The sequence below is a fragment of the Ruditapes philippinarum genome, unplaced genomic scaffold (assembly GCF_026571515.1).
Source record: "Ruditapes philippinarum isolate M1 unplaced genomic scaffold, ASM2657151v2 ctg216_1_1_1_1, whole genome shotgun sequence".
NCBI lineage: Eukaryota > Metazoa > Mollusca > Bivalvia > Venerida > Veneridae > Ruditapes > Ruditapes philippinarum.
Genome location: NW_026866999.1, coordinates 41,586 through 67,926, shown reverse-complemented (window position 1 = coordinate 67,926; position 26,341 = coordinate 41,586). Strand labels below are relative to the sequence as shown.

Genomic DNA, 26,341 nt, shown 5'->3' with positions numbered 1-26,341 from the left:
TCGCGAAAATTTGAAGCCCGCGAATATTTCTACACATACAGTATTTGATTATGCAGTAACAAAAGCCTACTTACTTGCATCAGTCTTAAGATATTCATGAGAGACAAAATGATATATCCACGAATAGGTTGATATTTATAAACATATCACATTTTACATATATGTTAAATTCACAGCACATCTATAACGTTTAATGATTTTGATAAACAATATTTTATCAAGCAATAAGTTGCAAAGTTCTGGATTTTTTTAATTAATCTCTAGACCAATTGTCAGTCAGTCACTCCTTTAGCGGCAAGTTCCTCCTTAACTCTGATAAGATATGTGGGGTCAGGGTAACCAAATCTACAATACATATAAACAAACCATTAAAACGTATCAAATGAATGTATGATTATCTGCCAAGTACAAAAATGTCAACTATTTTTATAAAAACATCTGTAATGCATCGGTATATATGGATTGTTTGGTGCATGTGATTAAGCGACCGTATTTATTTTAAACAAATACTTATAGAAAATGAGCAAAATCGTCAAGAATTCGAACTTGCTAAAATAATTCATGACACTCTTGTTAACTTCTTTTCAAGAGTTGTAATAGCAGAGTTATGAAAGTACCAAAGAGATTTTTGGCGTGTTGCAAAGAGCAAATTAACAATGAACAATTGCTTTACCTTTCAGGTCCACCTGTGGGCCTTGTTTTATGATGTATATCATTCCACGTCACTACGCCTTCTTTCCCTGTAGTTCTTGACTCACCAATTGTAAATATCAGTCTCCGGTCAAATGCTCTTCTTAGCAGACTAAGAATATGTCGGCCTTCGTCGTTGTCAGGCAGATAAGCAAACCTTTCTATACCTTTATAAGGCTTACCAGGACGTGGGTGATATTTCTAAAATGAATAGGTTATAAATAGGATTATCCTCCAATGTGTACATTTTTGACTTTGATCAGTGAACCTTTATGTAATATAAATGCTATAATCAAGTTACCCTTGTCAATATTTTGAGCATTCATCTAAAAGTTATAAAGCATGAATAAACCCAATCTTATTTTTCATATAATTCAATACAGGTACACAAATATAATGCAATGGACGATTTGAGACCGCAAACACAAAGTTCAAATCAAATGCATAGGATCAATGAAAGAGCACCTTGGTCTGCCACTTGCATTGGGCCTAGAGCTTGTTTGTCGATTTGACTTATACTTCTGTAATACAGTGATCATGTTCTGTGAAAATATTTTATAGAAGACGATTCAGTAATGATAAAGGTTTTCTTGAACACAATTCAGAAAAACAAATAAAATGTAAATTGACCGAAATTGTTTTTGAGAGATCATGAAATTCGCCATATGAATTATTATCCCACGGCTCGAAATATTAAGATGCTGAGATTGAAAAAGTGGCTTTTTCACTACACTTTATGAACACTAACCGTCTGTTTTCCCGAAGGTATGCTATAGCATATTTCAATCTGTCCACATCCTTCATATCCCGGAAGACTTCTCCATGCAACGTGTCGAAAAAACATTTGTCCATCTGGTTGGTTTCCTGTTACCTCACCATATATATGTTGACATATTGGACATTGTGGCTTTCGTGCTGTAACGTCCTTGTAGCATGATGAACAGAGCTTATGGCTGCAAGGTAATTCTTTGACCGTCTTAAGAGGCTCCAAGCATACGGGACACTCCTCTGATTTTTGTGAATTCTCCTTGGAACACTTTACACATACCTTGCTATTTTTCATTGGTATGGCACAAGTATCACAGAACATGTGACCACATTCTTTAACCATTTTACTCGCTGGTTTATCACAGTAATCACATTTCTTATTGGACGGCGTTTTGTCTAAAGTTAAAGTTTTCTTTTTGGTGTCATTATCGGTCACAGTTTCACCTTTAGCAGAGTCGCTTTTTTCGAGGCGTGTATGTTGAAGCCAAGACTGACTCTCATTAGATTCTTTCGAGTTTCCGCTCGTTTTTTGCAAAGTATCGTTTTGCAAAGTATCGGATAAAGTATCTTTTTTATATACTTTGACTCCATTACTGAATCTTGCAAATACTTCTTTCAGATGTAAACTTATCTCTGGATACAAGTTCACAAGATGGAGTTCAGTAATTTGTAACGGTTTTCTGTTATCGGTGCATGCTGTGAGTAGCTCTTGTATGACATTGTAGCAAAGAATATCAATTTCTGCTTCTTTTTGTATTGCCCCTGTGTAAAAAAGTAAAAAATAAGAACATACTATATATCTAAAATAAGATATATGCATGGCAACAGCACCACATCTTTTGAAGAATGTGTTAATGACAAATCCAAAATAAATTCATCATAATAACTAAAAATATCCTTTAGCAAAAAAAAATGTTCGAAAAAATATCGTTATTTCAATGTACAAATGTACTTGTTTATGTAAGTAAACGTACATTAACAAAACATTAAAAAAACATAAAAACAAAAGAAATCTCCCCTTTATATCATTCTTCATCAGTGTTTCTGACTGTTCTGAGAAATGTTAATAAATCTGAACCATGCTATGAAATATATGTATAGATTTACCTGTCCCGAAAAGCGGCATACCAAGAGAATGGATTTTACTGCTGTACTTATGCGTAAGTGCATGACCATATGCAGACAAAGATTTGTCATCAACTCTCGTCACTGGATGTGATATGACGTGAACAATACTCTTACATTTCAATGAGCCAGTCAACGTACTAACGAAAACCATCCCATTCTTTCCATTCCTGAAAGTAAATAAAAGAGCTTTGAATTATTTCGATAACAGTGAAGGGGTTTGGCATTATTACAGTATATATGCTAATCAAGCCCTTGCAATGATTTAACTCTCAAAACTGTTTTGTTTTTGGTGTTGTGTTCCAAAAAAGTTACGTATTGACCACATAGCTGAGCAATTGTTTGTTTCTTTTGTACAGTTACTCGGATGTTTTAGTTTTAAATTAAGCCAAATTACCACTTTGTATACATTTCGCTACTTGTGTGAGACATTATTTCACATTTAACGCTACTCTCCTCAGGTGAAAAACGTCAAACATGTTCTAAATCTATCATTAAAATAATGTAAAACACCAATATGCCCTTTTCGGAAGGTTGATGTGCCTTTAGGTTATTTCTTTAGTTTTTCATATTGCATACAATTTTCACAAGATTTAAGCTAACTGCTTTTCATAGTAAAGTTTACATAATGTATCTGACGTCAAGTGGCATGAGCTACTGCTACCAAGATATATTTTTTAAACACATCTTTTTATTCTTCATATAATGGAACGTTGTTTTTTCATCAATTTGTAGCCTTTTTATTATCCTGACATAATTTCACACATAAGTAAGTAGCATTTGTTTCATATTTAGTACATGCATATATTTTTTTCTTGGAGGCTTCAATCGGGGCTGCAATGTCAATATCAATCTGGAAAGAACTAATCTGTATATCTCAATGCATACCGGTTTTTATCAACTTCTGATTGATATTTAAACCCAGCAAGATTTCGTACGGACTGTTCTAAAACTCTCATAGAATAAGGATCTGGTGAAACCATTAAACCTATAGCATCCACATTCTCCAGCCTTGTCAATGATCCTTGATAGACACACACTACAAGTTTACTACAAAGGCGATATTTGTATATAGTTTCGCCATATGATGTTTTGCTGGTTCCAATAGCTTGGACTAAGCTCTCTTCCTCATGTTGCACGGCGCCTGTGAGAAAGTGAGAAAAATTGCTTTTGACAAATGATTTGTATTAGATATATGTAAGATAACATCAACACAAAAACAACATTTTTCTATGGTTATATCAAATATCATTGAATGGCGAACATAATTACATTTGTACCAATGTCTATTTTAACTTTACTGAATTTGTTTGAATAAAAATAAAATAAGAAATGTACCAATCGATTAAAAACTTGTTACTGTTAAAGTTAAATTTTGCCCGAAGGAGTGCAAGATCAGCTCTCAATTAATACCTTTTCTTGTTCTAGTTTTTGACGCTGCCGAAAGATATTGTAAAGCGTTACTGAAGTCTAGTTTAGTTTCATCATCCAGCCAAAGTTTGTGTGCATCGATTACTATATCAAGGATTTCACGGCTGACATCAATAAAGTGTACTTCCTTCACATTTGCACCACTTGTTTCAGTTGCAAAATCAGCAAATGCTTTGATGTACATCTCTGCACAAAGTTTCTTTGGCACACCGAACAAGCCTGTTAAAAAACACAACATACCCGACTTAAGAATTTGCGACGGACACACAACTTTTAAATGTTAACCCTATTAATTCAGGATCATTGATTTTAATACCTTTAGTGTTACGTTACTTTTTATGAACAGAGTCTGCAATAGTCACTTATGTTTTGATTGCTTTCGAGGGATCTTACTCTTGCAGATTTTTAAAAAAATCTATTCACATGTTGTTTGGTTAGTTATAGCTATATTGGTTTTACAAACAAGGTGTACATTGGTTATGCATAACATAACATGCACATGCATGTTTATTCTTTTTAGGAAACCTACTGTTTTATTTCAATTAAACGAAACATATATGCAGATAGACGTCTGTATAGGTACAATGTAAGCGACACCTGAAACTCTAAAATATTAGATTCTGCTCTTACTAAAAGCATGAGATAGTGATATCAACAGTATTGCCAATAATCGGTGAAACTCAACAGATACAAGATATGTAAATAAAATTAAATAAAACTGTACGGAAATGATGGCGCCATTTCATTAGTTACATTAACTTCCTAGCATTCCAGCGTGGATCTATTTATCTATTTATACATGTTCCATATGGATAAGACTAATTGTGTGTAATATTCATTCACAAAATAATCTTTAATTAATAATTCTTATTTTTTTTTACCTGAACTGATTGCTGAAAGTGCTACTGTTTGGTACTTCTTGTCGCTTGCAGTTCTCAAGATATTCTTAATTGTTTTGTATAGATCCCGAGCACACTCATCTTCTTTATCCTTGTAGCCGTACCACGTAGGACCAACCGCATGAATAATGCCTTTACATTTAATGTCACCAGGTATCGAAACATAATTTTCCGTTACTTGTAACATCCTATTGTTTGTAATGTAACTGTCACAATCCTGGTCCATTTTCTTACCAGCTGCTTTTGATATAAAGTACGCTACGCCTCCTCCGTGCATAAGTCTCTCATTTGCTGCATTAGTAATGGCATCCATTCCTTTGATTTCTGTTATAGATTGCTTGTATATAAAGAATGTAATATTTTCGATTTGAAAATTATATTTTGCAGCATCACCAGAACCGATTGTTCTTCCTGGAGTTTTTCTGACATTTGAGGAAGATTTAATGTCTCCTTTAATGCCACCCGATGCAGTTGCATGCAAAGAATTGTATTGGCTCATTGACATATTTTGAATTTCACTTTTTGTTTTATTTGTTGGATTGTTGATTGTTGTTTTGCTGATAGCAGAAGTATTAAAATCAGTGGCTCCTTGAGATGATAAACTGCTTTTGTTCCAGTCTGATTCCATTGTATTTGGAGCATGATTAGAAGAAGTTGACATTAGTTGGGATTGTTCGGTTTTCTTTGAACTATATGACGTTCCTGTATCAATGGGTTCTTCTATAATCGATGCACGTGGAGCTGAGGGGGTCAACGGTTTTGTTGTTTTATGTTATCTTTCCAACTTGTAACTCCATCTTCACAATCCTTCTCTTTCCTTCCATAAAACTTCAGGTTGGCACCTTGTTTATCACTGAATTCACAACACCATTTATTTTTAACAATTGTTTGAGAAAAGGATTTTGCAAGCGCAACATATTTAGGCTCCACTTTGACTGATTTATTTTTACATTTTTTAATTTTCTCTTCAAGATCTTCAAGAAGCATTTTCATTGATTTGTATTCAGAGTACTTGCAACTGACAATAATATCTTCTCCTTCATGTGTTATTGTGATATTCGATTTCCCTGAAAGTTTTTCAAATTCTGCGTCGAATACGAGTTGAATATGTTTTGCTCTTTTAAATCTCCATTCTACAGTTCCCATGCCCCCTAATGATATATTTGAAGCAGGTGCCATTCCGGCTTCCTTATGTAAATGTTCATTTGCTATATCAAGAACTTCGTCGTAAGGCCCGCGTAACTCTATGTTGCTTCCATCAAAACTTGCGTCAATGAGATGTTTTTCTTTAATGTCATCTAGAATAGGATTTATTCCTCCTCGTTTCTTTTTAAGGGCATCAACTACTCCAGTTGGTACAGACACTATAATAGTATTTGCCATTTTTTCCTGTTATGTTATATGCACTTTTTACTGTAAAACAATAGTAGTATGCAAGTTAAATATGCATGCAAAAATCAAAATAGCATCACTCTTTGTTCACGTTTAATATTTTCCTTTAAAAATTAATTCTAATAGCTTATCTTTAATAACAATAGGAAATGGAAAAAAATCTCTGAATGAAAACAAGGCAATTTGTTATATTTTCAGGTAATGAGAAATCATGATTGATACGTTCTTGTTAATGTTGTTTACATTTATTATCTTTATCTTTAAGTGTAAAAATAGATATTTGTTTTGTGTTATAATTGTATAACGACGCAAGTGATGATAAAAATGTAACGCAGGAGGGAAACATAGTTATTTAAATGTGTGACTTCTACTAGTATGTGTTACAAAACTGATATATCTCAAGATAAACTTTATTAAACGTATATGGATCAGATTGAATACTAGACTAGAATGTGCAACATTGCATAAAGTATATTTAAAGAACACATGGGTTTGTGGGTAACAGTAAAAATACATCCCGAGGAAAATACTGTTACCCGAGGCATTAGCTGTTACCCACAAACCCATGTGTTTTTATTCTCTTACCCCGAACATTAATTTTTTTATTTCTAAGACCGCAAAATGCATCTTAAGAAAGGAGAAAAACTCAATTTTTCAAATCATTAATCGCATTAATGAATATATGAAAATCAATAAAAGTTGGTGTCTTTTCAATCGTAAAACATCCACGCGAAATACATAAAGCGTGTACTAGTATATGCACTGTACGTCAATTATAAAGACATTTAAAACAACAAACATTGCATACCTTCTCAGTTTATCAATTCGTCATTGCAGTATTATCAAGCCAGCAAAAATATTCATAAATCAAACATTCAAATATTACAACATTAAAGTCAGCATTAAAAAGTATTTAACTTTAAATACATTCATTGACCGTTATTAACAGTAATGGATGAACGCTATCACATTTCATAAATTTTAAAGATCTTTTTGTTTTAAAGAATAATGCATTGATTTTTGACCGAACGTTTTAACATAAAAGAAAGTATAGATACCAGTTGGTTGGTTAGCGCAACAATGATTCTATTCAAAGAAGGATCTCCATGTTTCGATTTAAGAACGTATGTGTAGCAGGAATATCTCGAAAACAGTAAGTTTAAATTATTCTTTAAAACATTTACTCATTTAATTTAAGGATTAAATAAAATTGCAATGATAAAGTAAATGTAAAGTTTCAAGTTGTTAAGTTAAATATCTCTTGTGAGAATATTTTGTTTCCAACAGCAGCAAGTTCAGCTATCTCCTACTTATCTACGAGTTTACGACATATTAAGTAAGTTTTAGGTAATATACAGATAACGGATGTAATCGAAAAGCATAAATACATTTGTATGTAATATATTTTTCACATATGAGCCGCGTCATGACAAAACCAGGATCAGGATCCATGCTGTTCGCTATCAGTTTCTCTACTTGTTATAGGGTTTGTAAGCGAACAGCATGGATCCTGATCAGACTGCGCGGATGCGCAGGCTTGTCTGGATCCATGCTGGTCGCAAACCCATTATGTTGGTTTTGTCATGAAGCGGCTCATATATGTATATCCATGTCATAATTTAACTTATCTTTATTTCATTTTCTTTTTGATTTAAAAACATATTATGTACGGGGGGGGGGGGATTAAATGCATCATATAACTACAATACTTCGTGGTAATTTTTAAAAGAACCGAAGTTATATCATTAATTTTTGAAAGCTTGCAAAATGCTGGTTTCTTTTGCTTTCTGTTGTTGTTTTACGCCGCTTTCACACAGTAGTCATATTTCTGCGGTCTATACACTTAACCGGCTTTCCAGGGTAACTAGCCAGTAATAACCATTTCTCCGTAACCGACCCACTACTAATCCCGCATGATTTTTTTAAAAAAATTGTAATAGTTATAGTATATGAAACGAGGTAGTTACGAGGATATAACACTGGCTGGGGCGACATTAAGGGTTTTTTCTGCTAAAAGATGTCGAGGCCGTGAGGCCGAGACATTTTTTTTGCAGAAACATCCCGAGATGTCGCCCCAGCCAGTGTTATACCCCCGTAACTAACGAGTTTCTTATACCAAAACAGTTTTCTGTTTTATCGCATTTTCATTTTTTTGTAATAGAAATCAGAAAAAAATGTGCATTTCTCTCTATTGTGCCCTTTCACTTTTTCACCAATGCCAGCTAATGATATCGTAAGTTACCTAAGCTTACAACTATATAATATTGATAACTTAAAACAACGTGCAAAGATAGAGATGGATTGTAAACTGATAGTTTGTGGAGAAAGTTATTCGGATTCAAAATTTAAGGGATTTTGCAATTGGAATATATTCGATGTCTTGCCCTATTTTAGCGAAGGAATGAATGAATTAATGAATGAATGAATGAATGAATGAATGAATGTTTTCTAAAATAAAATTTGTGTTTAAATGGAAAAACAAATATTTTGAAGTTAATACAAATATATGAGCAAACAAGTATAACAACCCTTGTTTGAATACATCTATTTTCCTTTAACTTTCATTTATCACGTTGCTTCCTCTTACATCTTACTCTCATGGCGAGAAACAGACGCCTTTACTTATCCTTAAGATTTTTGACGCTATATATACTTCAAGAGGCTTTAAAAATGGACAGATATCAGCCACAATGCTCATTTTCAGCATTGAAAACTTTTAACTTTACGTGTTTTTTCAGCAATTTCAGCAATGGATACAAATCCATAGAGAAATAAGTCACCTCAGAGTATTTCATATTTCATAATGACTAAGAAAGGCGGGAAAGAAAGCGAAGCACGACTGCGTGTTGATCCAGTTCTCGTTGACAAATTCCGTCGGCTTCAGGGCGGAATTAATGAGGTTGGAACAAAAATCGTACAAGACCTTGGTCTGAGGTACCAGTTTGACAAAAGTAGGGAAACTCTTGATCTTATCGGACCGGATACAGAAATATTAGGACTAGCTGTAGAGACCCTGAGGTTTTGGGTTGAGGATGACGAGTTTCCCGACACAGGTATAACTTGTCAAGTCGGATATCCTAACAGATCTACCATAATATGGCGTTTCCATGGAGACTTTGCCAAGAAGTTTGATCACTTGTTTGCTGAGGACATATCTAAGCTGAAATTAATCCCATCTGTTAACATTAAGGCTGTTCCGACGAAACGAAATCCAGAATACGTTGAACTTTATTGTCACTTCTCAGTTTACCATCAAGTAAAGGGCGACGTGAGAAGAATTTCAAAAGAGCTTGGAAGAATTTGTCAAGATGACTTCTTCATTCCTAAGTCAGATTCCATGAAAGCACGAGAGTTCGCGAGATCAAAGATAGATGATAACAAGGTGCTTTACGCTTTGAAAGAATATCCAGATAATAAAGTACGTGTATGGATATTTGCAAGAGATCAGTTGGATGTCATTCGTGCAAGGAAAGAGTGGGTTCTTCATGTTGGAATACTTGCCAGAGAAAATGAGTTCACACAAACTGTAGCTAAAGCAAACTCTATCAGGTCGGCATCATTTTATGGACACCCGGCGTCCGAGTTAGCAAGTGAAATGTCAGGTCCAACCCAAAAAGACAGTTTTATGATGGTAAGATCGGACAAACAAGAATTAAAATCGAAGCCAACTGTTCAAACAACGTTTAATTTAAGTACATCTAGATCAAGATTGACGAGCAAATCGAAAGCTTCTAATAAAAGCATAAGCTCCCGTCAAACACGTGCTGATAATCCAAACTTCCCTAGACCTCCAGATTTTGTTTATCCTATACAAAGAGATCCAACCCAAGAAGAAAATGTGAGCAATACTAACGGTGATGCTGAACATGTTGTGACTAATCCATTCATTGCAAATGCAGAGTTCATTGAGGGCTTTAATATGGGCGGACCTCTAGATTCAACAAATTTACCAATAGGGGAAGCAAAATGGATCAAAGAAGAAGACACAAACCTTTATCCTACAAAACACTACGGCCATCCTATACCAAATCGTATTTATCTTCATCGCGAAGTAGATGATCCAAAGGTTCAAGACCAACAATCGTCACAAATGAATATTCATAACGGGACAAAACCTGGTGGTAAACTAATTGTTCATCCGGAGAAGAACTTGGTAGAAAATGAAAGATATAAACCTACACATCATTCGAAATCCGTGTTAACGAGCGTCACAGATCCACGACAAGCTCCTGCTACCAGAAAGGGAAATAAAGGAATTCGACCGGGTGAAAAGCCGACGGCTAGGAAAACGAACGTTAATGCATCCACGCGACAGAAACGTCCGGTGTTAAAGGCAAAGAAACCAGCGTCAAATATACGGTATAATATTAACGTGAATGGTTTAGATATATTCATGTACAAGAAAAACATATCAAAATTGACCAACATGGATGCCCTTGTCAATGTAGTCTCTTCAAATCTTACAGAAGGAGATCAAATTGCTACTGACATTTTCACAGAAGCTGGCAAGAAGATCCTAGACGAGCTTGATGTCCATTTGCGATTACATGGGGAGGCCAGAATGGGTGAAAACGTTGTTACCTCAGCAGGTCGACTTCCGGCGTTAGGTTTAATACATGTGGTGTCTCCAGTCTGGAAGAAATATACCGTTTGGGAAGACTGTGCTACTGACCTACATAAGGCTCTCTACGATACTCTGAAAACGGCTGAGACGCATAAGTATAGGAGGATTGGTATTCCAACGATAGGATCAGGTATGTGTAATAATATTTAAATCAATTTTGACAGAGCCTGGCAAGTGTATCATTACTTAAATTATTCAATATCCATTCATCCATTCAATATACATGTATCTTTATTCATTTCATGCCGATTTACGAATTTCCAAAATCGAGCAGTTAATCATTTTTTATGTTATTGATTTACTCAAATTAAAAAAAGAAATAATTCAGGCAATAATTCTATACTTAGTAATGACGACATTATAAATGTTAAAACCGTTACCCTCAAACATATCACAGAATCGTATTTCGGGATACCAAAGGATCTGGTGGCTGAAGTATACGTGAAGGCGTTAATAGATTACAGTATGGGTATGGGCCCCATGTACCCAGTACTAGAGATACATCTTGTAGACTCAGATCCCAACATGCTCACCTATATCAAAGATGCTTACGAGAGCTGGGCATCCAGTCCTGGTGTTGCTGACATGACTCACCACATAACAAAAAGTATGATATTTCGTGCATTCTTAATTCATATCCTTAATAAGCTTATAAGTATAATATTTCATTCATTTCTAGCCAAGATAAAAGATGTGTATACCGATAAACTAAACGTGTTGACATGAGAACAGAGTTTATTTTATGTTTCAATTTAATAATATATTAAAGTTTACAGTTTTATGTTTCAATTTAATAATATATTGAAGTTTACAGTAGATATATCTTGTTTCAAACAAGGATTGTACTGCATTATATTCTGTTTAAATGTTAGAGATATCCGCATCTTCTGGTCATCGTAAAGTAAATGGTATTGTTGGTGTTGTTGTTGTTGCTGTATTTAAACAATATTGTCTAAAACAATTAATTTCAATAATGAAAACACTTGAAAAGAAAATGCATTTACGTGGCAAGTAATTTTAATTAGATGCAGATGAGATAGGATGAAATTTGGGAAATCCTTATGTGCCAGTGAATTGTAACCCAGTCCCCATCCCCAATCCCGGGGGAACATCAAAACACCTCTTAAGTCGTCGCCTTGCGGGGACAGTTAGATAATAAAACCTCCGCTATTTTAGCGCCAAAATAAAAAAACACGGTATTGACTCGAAACAGCCTCAGGGGCAGACGACAGTTAAAACTCACACTATAATTGATTATATATATTTTACCTCTATCTTGATTGTAAAGAAAACTCGTAGCTTATTTGGAACCACACTCGAATCTCGATTCCTAGAACTTACATGTCGTGTCCCTAGTAGGGCTCAAACCAACTATCCCTGGGTTGGGAGACTTGAACCTTAACCATTAGGCCCCCGCTCTCCTTTTAACTTGATTGGTTACAATTCACTGCAAGGTAATAAGTTATTTTGTGTGGGTTTTTTTTTTCTATAATTCAGTTGAAAGTGACCCTATGATTAATGACGTAAACGAGATGTCCAAGCGTTCCCAGAGTGCGGTCAGTCTCGGCTCCATGCCCACACACCGTAGTGAGAACATGGTTACTTTTGTTGGTCAGTCGTATACCAAAGATGGGGAACAAAAGTGGACCTTTGATGTACTGAAAAAGCTGGCAGTCCATGTCTATACCGGTAAGTTTCTATTGACAGAAATAAAAATGTTGTCAAATGTCTTGTATTAAAGATACCTTTTGGCCAACAAATACCCTCTTATAATATAACTTGTGTTTTAAAAGAAATGTTTTACTTCATTTTCTAAAAATATTACATAATTTCATTAAACAATATGTATATTTTCTTTAGAATAATGCAGATGTTTTATTTGTGTGCGATTACAACATTTACCTGCATGCTTTCATTCGTAACACCATAGCACCTACTATCCCATTTATTGCGAAGCTGGGCATGTCGGTACTACCCGACCATACTTTAAATTATATGCTAGTACAGGATCAAAATCTATTTGAAAGACCCTGGCTAGAAGTAATAATTACTGATTATCGAAATCCCTTTGATTAACAATATTTAAGTGCATGGGCGAGTATCGATTACATTATTTAATGCAATTACCCTGTCAGTTTAAACGCGCTCGTCACGAGCTTTATATCAGTAAATTTGTTATATGTTGTATATTATGCATAATATTACTTGGCGGTTGTTTTAAAAGCTTGCAAAGACTTCACACTGTCTATGTAATCTTAAATCTGATTATTACTCACTCGAGATAAACATATATAAGATCAAACATGAGTTATCATTCTATACTAACTTACTAGATTTAAAGAGACCTAGCTCGGTGGCCAATTTTGATGTAGGTCTATATGAACAGATAATGAATGTAAGGTTATATTTATCGCACGATCCTATTAAGCAACAAATAATGATAATTAATATGATATAAATAAATGAAATAAAAAAACAATTTTCATTTTATTAAAACGTGTTTATAATAAAGAAAAAACGAAATGGTTATATACTGCAATAGAAAAAAAACTAGGAAAATAATGATTAGTTTCTATTGTCTGCTGCATTCTGCGGTCATCATTGTATTCATTCATACAAAGTGAGGTTAATGTATAGATTGCAAATGCGAAATCCAATATATTCGTATTAAATTTCACAATGGCATCGAACATCCAATAAATGATATCTTAGATATTGATAAGCCGACACCGTTTCTGTTTCGTTTGAAAACATAAATTTCCAACCTTATTTAAAGAACACGCCATAAGGAAAGTAAATAGATCAAACCTAGAATGAAAGCATATTGTTCAACCTCCATATAAGCTTAAAGAAGCACGCCTCCAGATTTGTGTTGCTACAGTTAAAGGCACTTACTTCCGACAGAAAATATCGGGAAGAAGTGACAAAACTTGTACTTGTTAATTTAAAAATATAAAACGAATATGTTTGTATTATATTTGATTTTTTTAAGATAAATTTTAAAGACATAAATTGTTCTCAACTGCAGAGGTGCAGCTTAAATAAACTCACTCACATTGATTTGCTGATACCTATTCGGACATTTTCGTATCATATCATCTCCACAAGCAGAATTCAAAATGCTTGGTCTAATTAAAATAAACCAGCATCTTAAATAAAAATACCCCAGTATACCAGTATACTTTGAAATTGTCCTGCTGCATTCTATTAACTTGGATGGGAAAGGGATCCAATTTCATTTATTAGATTAAATACTAACTTACAAGTAAATTATTTCTTTGCAATAGACATTGTTTATATCATATTAAGAATTTCTAGCATTCCTTACGAAGGAAGACCTGAAGTACTTCCCCATTTCAGGCACGAGTGGGTACTTGAGTAAAACCACCAACCTTCGCAGTGCGCTAGCTGGATACGACTTCACGATAAGGTATCCAAAGTGCCTAGCCGGGTTCGAACCAAAAGCTATTGGTGACCAATGGTCCGAAGTCAGCGACCTGAACTAAGTGTCAATATAGGCTATTTACCATTGTTGTGACCTATTTGTGATGATAATCTTGTTTCTTTTTTTTCTTTACCTTAAATATCAAACACTATAAATAAAATAGTTTAACATGACAGGACAGTCAAGTTATTAGATACACTGGGAACTGACCTGATGTTTTTCATGATTTTCTAGGCTCTGTTTTGAAGTTGGAGAACAGTGTTGAGGCGATCGTGTGTGCTGTAGACATCAATATGAAGGGTTCTTTGGCCAAACAGATACAGGCTTTAGGTGGTAGAGCCTACAAAATATCCCTGAAAAATGCAAGGTATAGTATTTATGATAAAATCAGATTAAATTTGTGTGATAAAATACGATAATTATGTAATATATAAAGTATATAAAGCTACATCTAATGAAATATTTTCTAAATAAATTTACAACATTAAAGTTATATTCATATCTTAAAAGATTTGTAACATAGATTGTCTATGTAATTTAATATACTGTATATACATGAACATTGTACGTAAGCACAATCAAGTTCACCGAAATATTCCCGCCCCTCCTTGGTTTAAACATATTTTTTATCAAATTACAATGCAACACAACATACAGAAAACTTATACAATATTATGATAAAGTGGATTGAACTGGAAACTAAAAGTTTATTCTATTGCTAGAAATCGGTACATATTTAGGCTAAACAAATGATTTAATAAAATTTATACATCCCAGATTAAATATGTTGACATAATTATAAGAAAATAAGACAAAATTAAAACAGAAAGAAAATTTTCGTCCTGCTTTCAATAAAATGTACTGACTAATATCTGACAATCCATAGGCAGGAAATATATAGCTTTATACATGCATATTTAAGTGGCCATTTAGCTTAAAAATGGAAATACAGTCGACATTGTATTAAGAGACCACTCAAGGGTCTGCCAAAAAGTGGCCTCTTAATAAAGTGGTCTCTCAATAGAATTCTGGAAAATTCGAGACTTTTTTATGTTACAAGTCATAGATATAATATAAAAACAAAAATTGTACAATATTATTTATTTGTATTACAGTTTCATAATTACATTTATGCCTTTCGTTTAAAAAAGTCATCAATATGTGTTTGGGTTTTTTTAAGTAGAAATTTATGTACAAATGTGATCTACGCTCATAATACTATTAACAGGTCATTTTGACCTTGAAACAAAGCATATTATCATATATTATTAATATGTTCATACACATCTCCTGCTGAACATACTTTCAAATCATCGCAATGAGTTTTAAACGTCTTGATTTTTTCAGCAATTAGTTTTCACACTACCCCGATTTCAAAAAATTAAAGTTTTATCATTATTTTTATTTTATTTTATTATTTTTTTTTTTGTCGAAGTGTCATATTTAATGGGGTACTACATGTTTTTTTATAAAGCATCAGATGAGCACCTACACCATCAGCAATGAAAGGCTCGGTTCTGTAATGTTTAGTCCACTACGTTTCACGATTTTATTTCGACTACAAACGATGGCATTTGCTATTTACTCAGACTCAATTCCCTGCACGATTTCCTCATTCAATTTATCCGGTATCATTGGATATGTCATTTTTTCGCTCGTTCCGACGATTTTTCTTTTTGAAGGGAGGTCACTCTGAGCACATGACAAAACTGTGCCAATGCGGTGTTGTGATACGTTATTGCTCTGACAAAATATGTCACAATAAATATTACTATCGGAAAACTGTTTCTTTCTTTCCGATTTTAAAACGATTGCAATTGTTATTCAATTCGTTTTTAAACGACAATTATTTGTGACGGTCTAATTGACGGCCGTTTAAAGGGGGTGACCCAAAACTAGCAAAAAAATTACCGTGGTATAACACTTAACAATATTTTATCTAAGATTTATTCTCAGGTTCTACTTAATCGGCTAACAATATGGACTGAAAAACATGAAAAACTTGTAAATAGTCAATTTGGCTTCCAAAAGGGTAAGAGCACAGTTGATTGTATATTCCTTTTACACTCAATTATTTCAAAAGTCATATATTCGGGTAAAAAGCTGTACTCCATATTTATTGATTATGAAAAATGTTTCGACAAAATTAATCGTTCTTTTCTTTGGCAAAAACTTATAACAGAAAATGTGAGTACTAAAATGGTAAAAGCTATAAAAGCAATGTACACTGTAGTACGAGCATCTATTAAATATAATGGGGTAGTACATAATGATGTTATAAACTCTCATCAAGGCGTTAAGCAGGGAGACCCCAGTTCTTCTCTATTGTTCATGATGTTCGTAAATGATCTAATGAGTAATATAAATGCAGACCTTGATGGGATTTTCACCTTAAATGAGCTTAGTCTATTTTTGATTTTATATGCTGATGACCAAGTATTATTTGCTACAAATCCCGACACCTTACAAAGCATGCTTAAGGACATCGAAATATACTGTAATACCTTTGGACTTAAAATAAACATAGATAAAACCAAAGTTATGATTTTCGAAAGAGGCAGACCTACACATTTTGATTTTCATCTTTATGGCAAAAAACTTGAAATAGTAACGTCTTTTAAATATTTGGGTATATACCTTTTTAAAAATGGAAATTGGTCACGAACACAAAAAAGCATAGCAGAACATGCATCGAAAGCACTTTATAGACTGTTTGCTATTCTTCATCAATATGAATTCAAAACTAGTGAAAAATGTAAATTATTTGACTCATTAGTAGCATCAAATTCTTAATTACTGTTCGGAGGTATGGGGAAATATTGAAGGTAGTGATATTGAAAAGATTCACACTAAATTTTGCAGAAAAATCCTAGTTGTTAATATATCAACAAATCTGACAGGATTATATGGAAAACCTGGTAGAGAACCAATTAAAATTGTAAGACAAATAAAAATGATTAGGTATTGGTTAAAAATTCAAAAATTAGAAGACAACAAATGTATAAAACAAATGTATAATATGCTTAAACTAGATGCAAACAACAATATAACTTATAATGGCCAAAAACTAGGCATATCAAATTAAAACAATATTAAACAATGTGGGTCTTTCAGATATATGAAACGATTTACATAAGTATCAAAATGTTTCTGTTTTCGAATTTATAAAACAAAGAATAAACCTGGTTTTCAGAAATGAATAACTCTCAAAGACTTTTAACATATTGAAGGACAAAATGTTCATTTTCGATCGAACCTTATCTTGATTATTACAGTTTAGAAAGTCGTTAGTAGATTTCGTCTATCATCACACAATCTTGAAATTGAGAGGGGAAGATACTATAATATTCCAAGATTAGAAAGAACTTGCAAATTTTGTCGTTCTTTACTCGTTGAAAATGAGTACCATTTTCTACTTACTTGCCCGATATATATAGATTTAAGACACAAATTTTTGAAGCCTTATTATTTTACATGGCCAACATTGCAAAAATTTGATAAGTTAATGATGTCTCAAAATAAGAAAGAAATTATCAATTTATCTAAATATCTATATTTTGCTAACAAACGGAGAACAGAATTAGAACAGTAGTAATCATCTATTTAAAATGAACCAATAATCTCGTGTAACTAACCAAAAGCTCTTTTGTTTAAATAATAACACTTATGTTATCTTTATATGACCTATCACTACACATTATTATATTATTGTAGGCTAGAAGTAAATGTATATTACTTAATGCTGAAATAAATTGTTGTTGTTGTTGTTGTTGTTGTAATAGATACTTTAAGACCAATGACCATGAAAAATATTTGTTTGTTCAAACCTACTCGCTAATTACACAGGTGAGAATGTCCGTAGGGACGATTGTTTGTCACGGCCGTTTAATAGATACTTTAACACTGAATTTTGTACATTTGGGCCGACATTTAGTGGCCGCTGGCCGCGATATAAAATCGTCGTTTAATGGAATTAATTTATATAGTAAAAATCATCGGGAGGGATTTTATGTGGCCGCTTAATAAAAATGTCGCTTAATAAAGGTGGACGCAAGTACGATGCCGACTGTACTTTAATTTTTCAAAAGCTTTTAATTTTTGATAGCCTGTTAAACTTCCTTATCGTGAATTTATCTAAAAGTGTTATAGAAAATTATAAAATCACAGTAACACCCCATGCAATCAAAAATGGGACAAAGGTTGATCTCTTCGACACCTGGCATACTTAATTAATTCAAAAGCATGACGGGATCTGTGTTATACGGTGTCCCGTTGGGGCCATCGCGACAAACACATAAGTCGAAACAACGAAAACACGAAAATATGTTGGTGTAAAGTCGAAATAACAAAACCACGATTGTAAAAAGTCGAAGGTACGATGTTGAAAAGTCGAAATAACGAAACCACAATGATGAAAACTCGATATAATTTCGCGTTTCACGAACATACGTTCGACCTTTTACTGTTGTTGTTTCGTTATTTTCACCATCATGGGTTCGTTATTTCGACTTTTCACCATTGTATTTTCGTGTTTTCGTTGTGTGTCGCGTTGGCCCTAACGGTACACCGTAGTTTTATGTACCCAATACTTGTCAAAAAATACAAAGGAAGATATTAAGAAAGTGTATAGAAATACGTCTGTTGCCGGTGACTTCAATCATTGTCCTATTTTCTGAATATGATGTGATTTAATATCAAAATTATGTACTTGTACTTTCAGCAACTTTCGTCTTACAAACTGTTATTATATACTTGTATACAGAAAGCTTCATTAGATTAGAAAAGTCAGGTTACACATGTATTTTAAGACAGATAGCCTATATACCTTGGGTTTCATTTCTGGCCAGATTCTTTATCTGTCATATACAAATGTACCTCTCATTTCAAAATAATCAGCTGTTTTATTATCTTATAAATAATTCATAAATTATATTTACGTTTTAGCGTCTAGTTTCTTAGACTCTAGCGCTCTATTATCCACAGTTTTATACCAACTTCTCCCCGCTCACAATTTTAATGAGATGTGATTGCCAAAGTGCATAAGACACGATTAGTGATCAAAGCATAGTACGGGTTCGAAACCCTCGACCGTTTTATGAGCCAGTTTCACTTGATGATACATATATCAATACATAAAGATCCCCCATATTCCACTATTGCTAATTACATGTCAACAAAATCATTATAATTTAAAGAAGGTTATACACGAAGATATGTAATCGTATTTGTCAGTATATTTTAGCTTATCATAACATAATGACATATACCCATACACCCCATAAACTATGCTAAAAAGATTTTTGTTACAATGCTGCAAAGATTTGGAAAATTATATCATAACTTTGCCATTACGTTATGATACTTATGCATTTATATTTGTTAAACTATATTTGTAACTGAAAAATTGTATAAATGATATTTTATATTCAAAAAGGACTGTTTGTCCAACTAATCAAATTATGTTTGTTGTAGGGCCAAATCTTAATTGACTCAATGGAATAGTTGTTGTTTGATTATGTTATTAGTTATTAGTTATAGTTATTGTTTTATGCGTGTTTCTATATCTGTATATATTATTCAGAATGCCACATTTGAAATTAAGCTAGATATATTATTTGTTTTTATTTCATGTGTTATCTTATTGGAATAAAGATATTTTTACTATTAATAGTTAAATACTTTTAAGTGTATATAATTATTACGACCATATTCGGATAACATATTAAAAACATTACCTTAATATCATTCACTTCCTCACGCGTTAAAATTCCTGTTAAGCACCACGACTATTAAACTATATATATTCATACATGAACAGTTAACTTCAAAGTATGATATACAATTTAATACTATCTACAAGTTTACATTCATATGTTTGAACGCGACGATCGATTTTCAAATGTTTAAAGCATTTTAAAGTATTGATTATTCCCTCTTAGATACAATAAAAACATAAACCCGGTTTTATACTTCCGCGTTTTACATTGTCGGCGAAATGAAACTTGATTTATTTGAATTACTACGTAAACTTTTTAGACTCAATAAACTGTATACATTCTACAATTCGGTTTCACTCTTTTCTAGTGTGAACAGAAAGGAAATTTGCATAATTAGATATAATTAACTGTGTATAGGTGAAATATTAGCAACCTGGATCGTTAACACCTACAATGTTGGAACCGAGCGTGATTTGCCTGAACCAAGCAAGCCTGCACATTCGTGAAGTTTTACAGAGCCAGGCCAGCCGGCACATCCGTGTAGTCTTACAAAATCAGGCCAGCCTGCACGTCCGTGTAGTCTAAGTGAGCCAGTGATAGGAGGCATGTTAGCTTTACAGTATTACATAATCTCTTATGGACAAACTCAATTCAACCGAGTCTGCAATTTTCATATTCTCTGCTTCCGATGAATCACACGCTGCCCAGATTTTGTATAGAACCAGTCAAGCTACAATGTTGAACGAAAAGCCAGTTCAATAAACATCATAATTGGATAGCTCAAAGCCATGCTCGTTGATCAATGCTACTTAGCATTTAAGATATCATTTCTTAGTGCAAATCTCACATTTTCGAATATATAAACTAAATAAAAATCTAACTGAAAAAATAGTATTACTATGTTCTTAAAAGAATTAATGTTTTTACTATATATGTACTAGCCAACTAAACTCATTTGTGCGACAACAAAAACAGAGTTAAGAACTATGTTGTACTGAACATTATGCTTTTCTTAAAACTCGGTCATATTATGCACTTACTGCTATAGAACATGTTAGTTTAAAGATATTTTATTTCTCAGAATATATATATATGATACAATTTACAATATACACAAAGTATTTCAAATATTCTTTAAAACAAATACAGGACTGTAGATGAAATTCTTCACCTTTACATCTAGAACATGTTGTTTAAATGTAAGAAAGTAGTCGTAGTAAAATCCCTTTAAAGAGCTCGTGAATCGTATTTCTCCGGTCGAATTCTTAGCGCGTTATCGGCTGGTCAATGCCTCCGTTGAAAGTCTGAAACAATATACTAGCGCCATGCTTAGAGTCTGTTGTTCTATAGACATAATTATATATAAAATACAGTGTATATAAATTATATAAACAGTCTAAAAGATGACGAACATGTCTTGATATTTATTAACAAAATACTTAATATTTTTCCAGCATACATTTTTACACGATCAATCAATCAATAAATCAATCAATCGCTTACATACAAAATATATTTTTTCAGAGGAAATCGGTCTCTTGTTGAAGGTGATGTTTTAATCAGTGACGCCGGTGACCTGGGCATGCGCAAAATAATTCATAGTGTTATAGCCGCACCCATTCATCATATTAATCAGAACAACATATCCCGGCTAGACAACATAAATACACAAGTATTCTATGAAGCCAATCAGCACAGAGTAAGGGTACTTGCAATGCCACTTATCGGTACAGGTAAGTTCGTACAATGCTAACATAGTGATCACAGTCGTTAGATGACTAGTCCGACGACCATGCAGCGTGGGTTCAAGCACCGTTATGAGAAATATATTGTTTCCTTGAGCAAGAAAGTTTACACTGATTGTTAAGTACTGGTTGGTTCAAGGACCGGTTTCGATAGTGTTTCAATAAACTTATATAGCTTTCAACACAATCGGACTAAAACGAAATACAACGAATTCGAATAAACTAAACTAAGGTGATAACAAAACACTACTAAACCTAAACTAAAGCCTTAAATACATATTTGATAAACATGCATTGTCAGAGTACTCGTATCTTGAGATGCCAATCGTCTTACATGAGCTATCAAGTTGTACCGTTATATGTACTTTCATAATTATATGTATCAACAAATGGATATTGAATGACATTTCAGCACAAATGTATTCTTTGTTTTTCGAATTACCACAATTATATATGAAATGTTTTGGTGCGAACTAACAAACTTTTGATGTATTTGTGTAATGTTTGGTAACTTTTTTCAAGTGCATCTGAATAATTCATTGATATTTAACTAACAACTGCTAAATAAGGAGTAACCCTCTTGATATTTTGATGATAAATTATGACAAGATTTATTTGATCACATCATTATGATAACTGTGCAATTTTAATTACATTATATCTTTTACGACAATGACAATATTCACATTAATATTCTTGCTGATGAGATATTCTTATGTATTCCAGGAAGACTCAGAGAACGACTTGAGATAGAACAGTGTAGTTTGCAGCTTATTGATAATATCATAGAGTTATGTCTAACCCTCGGCAGAAGTCTGAAATTAAAGGAACTACATCTGGTCAATACTAATCACGTGATGACTCAATATCTGAACCAAGCACTGAGAACACGTGCGCACACAAAACTCAGGTACATAATTGTTTATTGACTCGATCACTTTCATTTTATTTGAGTTAACGTACAATGATAATTGTTCTAGGTTTACAGTGGTGCTTTTATTGAAGAAATCTACAAAGCAGGCGTGTTCTTAATCAAATCCATTCTTATGTTTTATAGAGAGAATTGTAAAGCAATTTATTTATTGTCATTTCAATAGATTAAAGCTACAAAATTTGTAGCTACAACACTTATGTAATATTGAAGTGAGATTAAATGGGCAATCATTAATGAGAGGAAAGAAAAAATTATATAGATCAGTAATGACAACTTTATCATTGATACACCTTTACTTTTAGAGTTGAAAATGAGCCAAATGTTCCATCAAGGCAAGATGTATTAACGAAGTCTGGAAGAATTCGTGGGACTCCAGACAGACTTTCGGCCAGGAGCGTGCGTTCAAAAGGGAGCAGCAATAAATCAATGGGAAAAACAACTACAAACAAAGCCAATGAGGATAGGAAAGAGGAGTTAAAAGATATCCCTAGTGAGGAAACAAATAAGAAAACAAACAGAACTGTAAATGCCAAAGACTCAAATCATGAAAAGATAAAAGAAAATATTGTAGAGAATGGTGACAAAGTAATTTTAGATAGGAAGAAAGAACCAGTCCAGACAACAAATGACACTTCCAAAACTCATAAGAAACCATTCGAATACGTTTCAGACAGTAAAAAGAATGTCCCGTACCTTTCTAAGAATAATTTGGAAAAACATAATCGTCTGGTTCAAGGTGCTTGGAAAAATAAAGAAAATGAAAAAGAAAATGATGAACTCTCGAAAGAGCTTAAACGACACCATGAGCTTACGCCATTAGACAAGGATCTGTTGCTTAAAAAGGCTAAAGCACGTTTGACAGACAGAAAGGCTGAACATGCAAAGAAACAGCTAAGAAAAAAACACAGGATTATTCAGAGGTCCTCTGATTTCATTTTCCTAAAATCAAAAGCTGATTCATATAAGACAATTTTTGAAAAGAAACAAAAATATGCTGAAATTTCTCACCGAGAAGAGCAATTGAATCTAAGGAAAACACAAAGCAGTGATGATATCTGGAAGAAAAAGATTGCTGATGAGGTGTTTCAGACATTTAAAGAGGAAAGAGAAAAACTCACAAAACAAAAGCAGTTAGACGATGGGGAAACTGCGTTAAGTACAAAACATAATATAGAAAACACAGACGATCAAGGAAACAAGAGGTATTTCACTCGAAATACCAATGACAGATATAAATCTAAACCTCATACAGATGATGTCAATGAAAGGTTTGAAAGTTTTAATAGAACTAATGTAAATGAGATAAATCATGGTGATAAAAGTCACTTGAAAATTAATACAAGTAGATCTGAACATCAAAAAGGTTTGCAAAAAGTAAATAAGAAAAGACGTGAAAGATATCTAAACGATATTGACCGCGAAGACCAGTACATGATGGATATGGACTTCCTTGCTAAGGAGTTTGAAGAAAAACTAAATGAAAAGAAATTGACAAGCACTGGTGAAGGTATGAGTTCAGAAAGGGATAGACTACAAGATCGTCGCCCAAGTAATAGCCGAAACAGTGGGCCAATGACATCAGACAGATTTCCGGAACTTAAATCGCCTGACAAGGATGGGAATAGTGAAGAAAACTTTCAACTATCTTCTACTCCTAAGAGTCATTTAAAGCCTTATCATGGAACGCCTAAAATAGACCAAGATGAAGAGGAAATGGACACACATAAGACCAGTAAATCGAAAAACATACGTCAGGACATTAACAGTGGTGACATTTCAAAGTCACTCATTTCTCCAGAGAAATTTGATGATGACATTGCTATGACTAATGGATTTGCCGCAGAGTCATTACATGCAGCGACAAATTACGATAAACATTTTGATGCAGAACACGATAAAAAGAAACAAGCATCGTATGAGGAAATATCCCGGAAGAGGGCCAAGAAACTGAGCACTAATAAAGAGAAGGGTCTGCAGAATTCTTCATTTATTTCTAATTACAAACAGAGGAATGAGCAGCGTACAGGGAGGGCCCACTTTATTCAGAGCTATAATAGTACGCCGAGGCATTCTGATGAAATTCCAAAAGTGACAAAAACAATAGAATGGAAAAGTAGTAAGAAAGTTGATAAAGAATTACTTGATCGTTTCAACGAACAACGAAGAGCAAGGAAAACTCCGAAGGCAGATGAAGTTACAATAAGAGATAAACTAAAACTTGAAATCAATGTTGTAGATAAGAAAATAGATAACAGTGAGCAAATAGAAAGAGAGAAAAGGAAAATCAAACGATTCTGGCAGGCTGTGGATGGAGATGAAGTAAGAGACGAAAAAGAAATGTTTGGAGATATAGATGAGAAAGAAGAAAAAATGCTAGTTGCAAAAGTTACTAAAGAAAGAAAAATGTCATCAAAATCTAAAACTAGCAGACTAAGTAAAGGTAGCCTCATAACACACACTGTAGGCGATTTTAATGTCACTTTAGAAGTTGCCAATTAGTGAAAGCTTAAAAAGATGGAAGAGAAACGTGTTGTAATGTGAACGTAATGTGAACTCCACAACTAGGGGGTTTGTTTTTCTGACTTTCCTTTTTATGATTATTATACAATGCAACCGTTTTATACTGATTTCTTGGTTATATACGATATATGTAAATATTACGCAATTCCTTTTGACAGCTGTATCTTTTAATCCTAGATCTAAAATGTTATTGTTCATGAAATGTTTTCTATGAATACATGTGTTTTACCTTTTTCTATTATTTTGAGCATTTTTTGTATGGCATTCTCACAAATGAAATAAACATTTCGTGTAATGATAAATTAAACATTGGAATTTATCTTTTTTGTTTTTATGAGTCGTTAACCCCTGTTATGCACCTAATAGTATAAATAACATTCAAAATGTAGCTGTGGCGTTCAATTTATGAAAAAAGAGTATAAACTCAATCAAACCGAGTCTGCAGTTCTCTTGTAATTTTGTTGTGATTAATGCTTCCGAAGAAGCATTTTGTTTGCAGATATTTTTTTTCGGCAGACTTTTTATTAATTATGTAGTTTTAATATTTCATTCTAAACATGTTTAGTATTTAGCATATAGAGGATATTTGTTTGTTTTGCATGTAAGATTGAAATTTATTATATACTTATGAATGAAATATTGAGAAATATTGATGAAATAAAATGCGTATTTTTATTTTCCGTATTTTCACTGTAAAAATTTATTTTTACCTGGTATTTTCCGTATTTTCACTGGTGTCTTGCCGGAATACTTTCTTCTAAATTCAGCTAATAAACAAAACTAAAAGGGAACTCTTCCTATTCATAGGCTAAATGAGGAAAAAGGTATATAATAAACAGAAAATTCAAGTTTTTTCCATAAATACAGGATTTCTTTTCACCTTGTGATATGAAAATTAACAAACTCGTGGCTACTGACACACGTGAAATATTTATTTTCATACCACTCGATGAAAATAAATCCTGTATTTATAGAAGAAACTTGAATATCCTCTATTTAATCAATCATAATAATAAGAGTCAATCTTTTGAAATGTATTACTAATTCAGTC

At 33.1% G+C, this 26,341-nt stretch overlaps 2 protein-coding genes across 3 annotated transcripts; one reads left to right on the top strand and one right to left on the bottom strand.

Moving 5' to 3' along the window:
• Positions 1 to 45: 45 nt before the first annotated feature.
• LOC132734440 (protein mono-ADP-ribosyltransferase PARP14-like) lies at positions 46 to 20,365 on the bottom strand. Of its 2 annotated transcripts, XM_060721181.1 has the most exons (9): positions 20,110 to 20,365; positions 14,585 to 14,727; positions 4,896 to 6,326; positions 3,997 to 4,233; positions 3,472 to 3,727; positions 2,566 to 2,753; positions 1,439 to 2,220; positions 674 to 891; positions 46 to 345 (listed from the first exon to the last, which is right to left on the bottom strand). In XM_060721181.1, exons 3-9 carry the CDS (start codon positions 5,572 to 5,574, stop codon positions 273 to 275), a joined length of 2,433 nt encoding a protein of 810 aa, XP_060577164.1. In that variant the 5' UTR covers positions 5,575 to 6,326; positions 14,585 to 14,727; positions 20,110 to 20,365; the 3' UTR covers positions 46 to 272. The 2 variants fall into 2 exon arrangements, with proteins under 2 accessions (XP_060577164.1, XP_060577165.1); XM_060721182.1 differs by lacking the exons at positions 14,585 to 14,727; positions 20,110 to 20,365 and adding an exon at positions 7,114 to 7,232.
• Positions 8,559 to 25,298, top strand: LOC132734439 (uncharacterized). The gene is made up of 7 exons (XM_060721179.1): positions 8,559 to 11,059; positions 11,327 to 11,536; positions 12,427 to 12,618; positions 14,609 to 14,741; positions 21,616 to 21,824; positions 22,563 to 22,746; positions 23,073 to 25,298. The coding sequence occupies exons 1-7, from the start codon at positions 9,109 to 9,111 to the stop codon at positions 25,267 to 25,269; spliced, it is 5,076 nt and encodes a 1,691-aa protein (XP_060577162.1). The 5' UTR covers positions 8,559 to 9,108; the 3' UTR covers positions 25,270 to 25,298.
• The last annotated feature ends 1,043 nt before the right edge of the window (positions 25,299 to 26,341 follow it).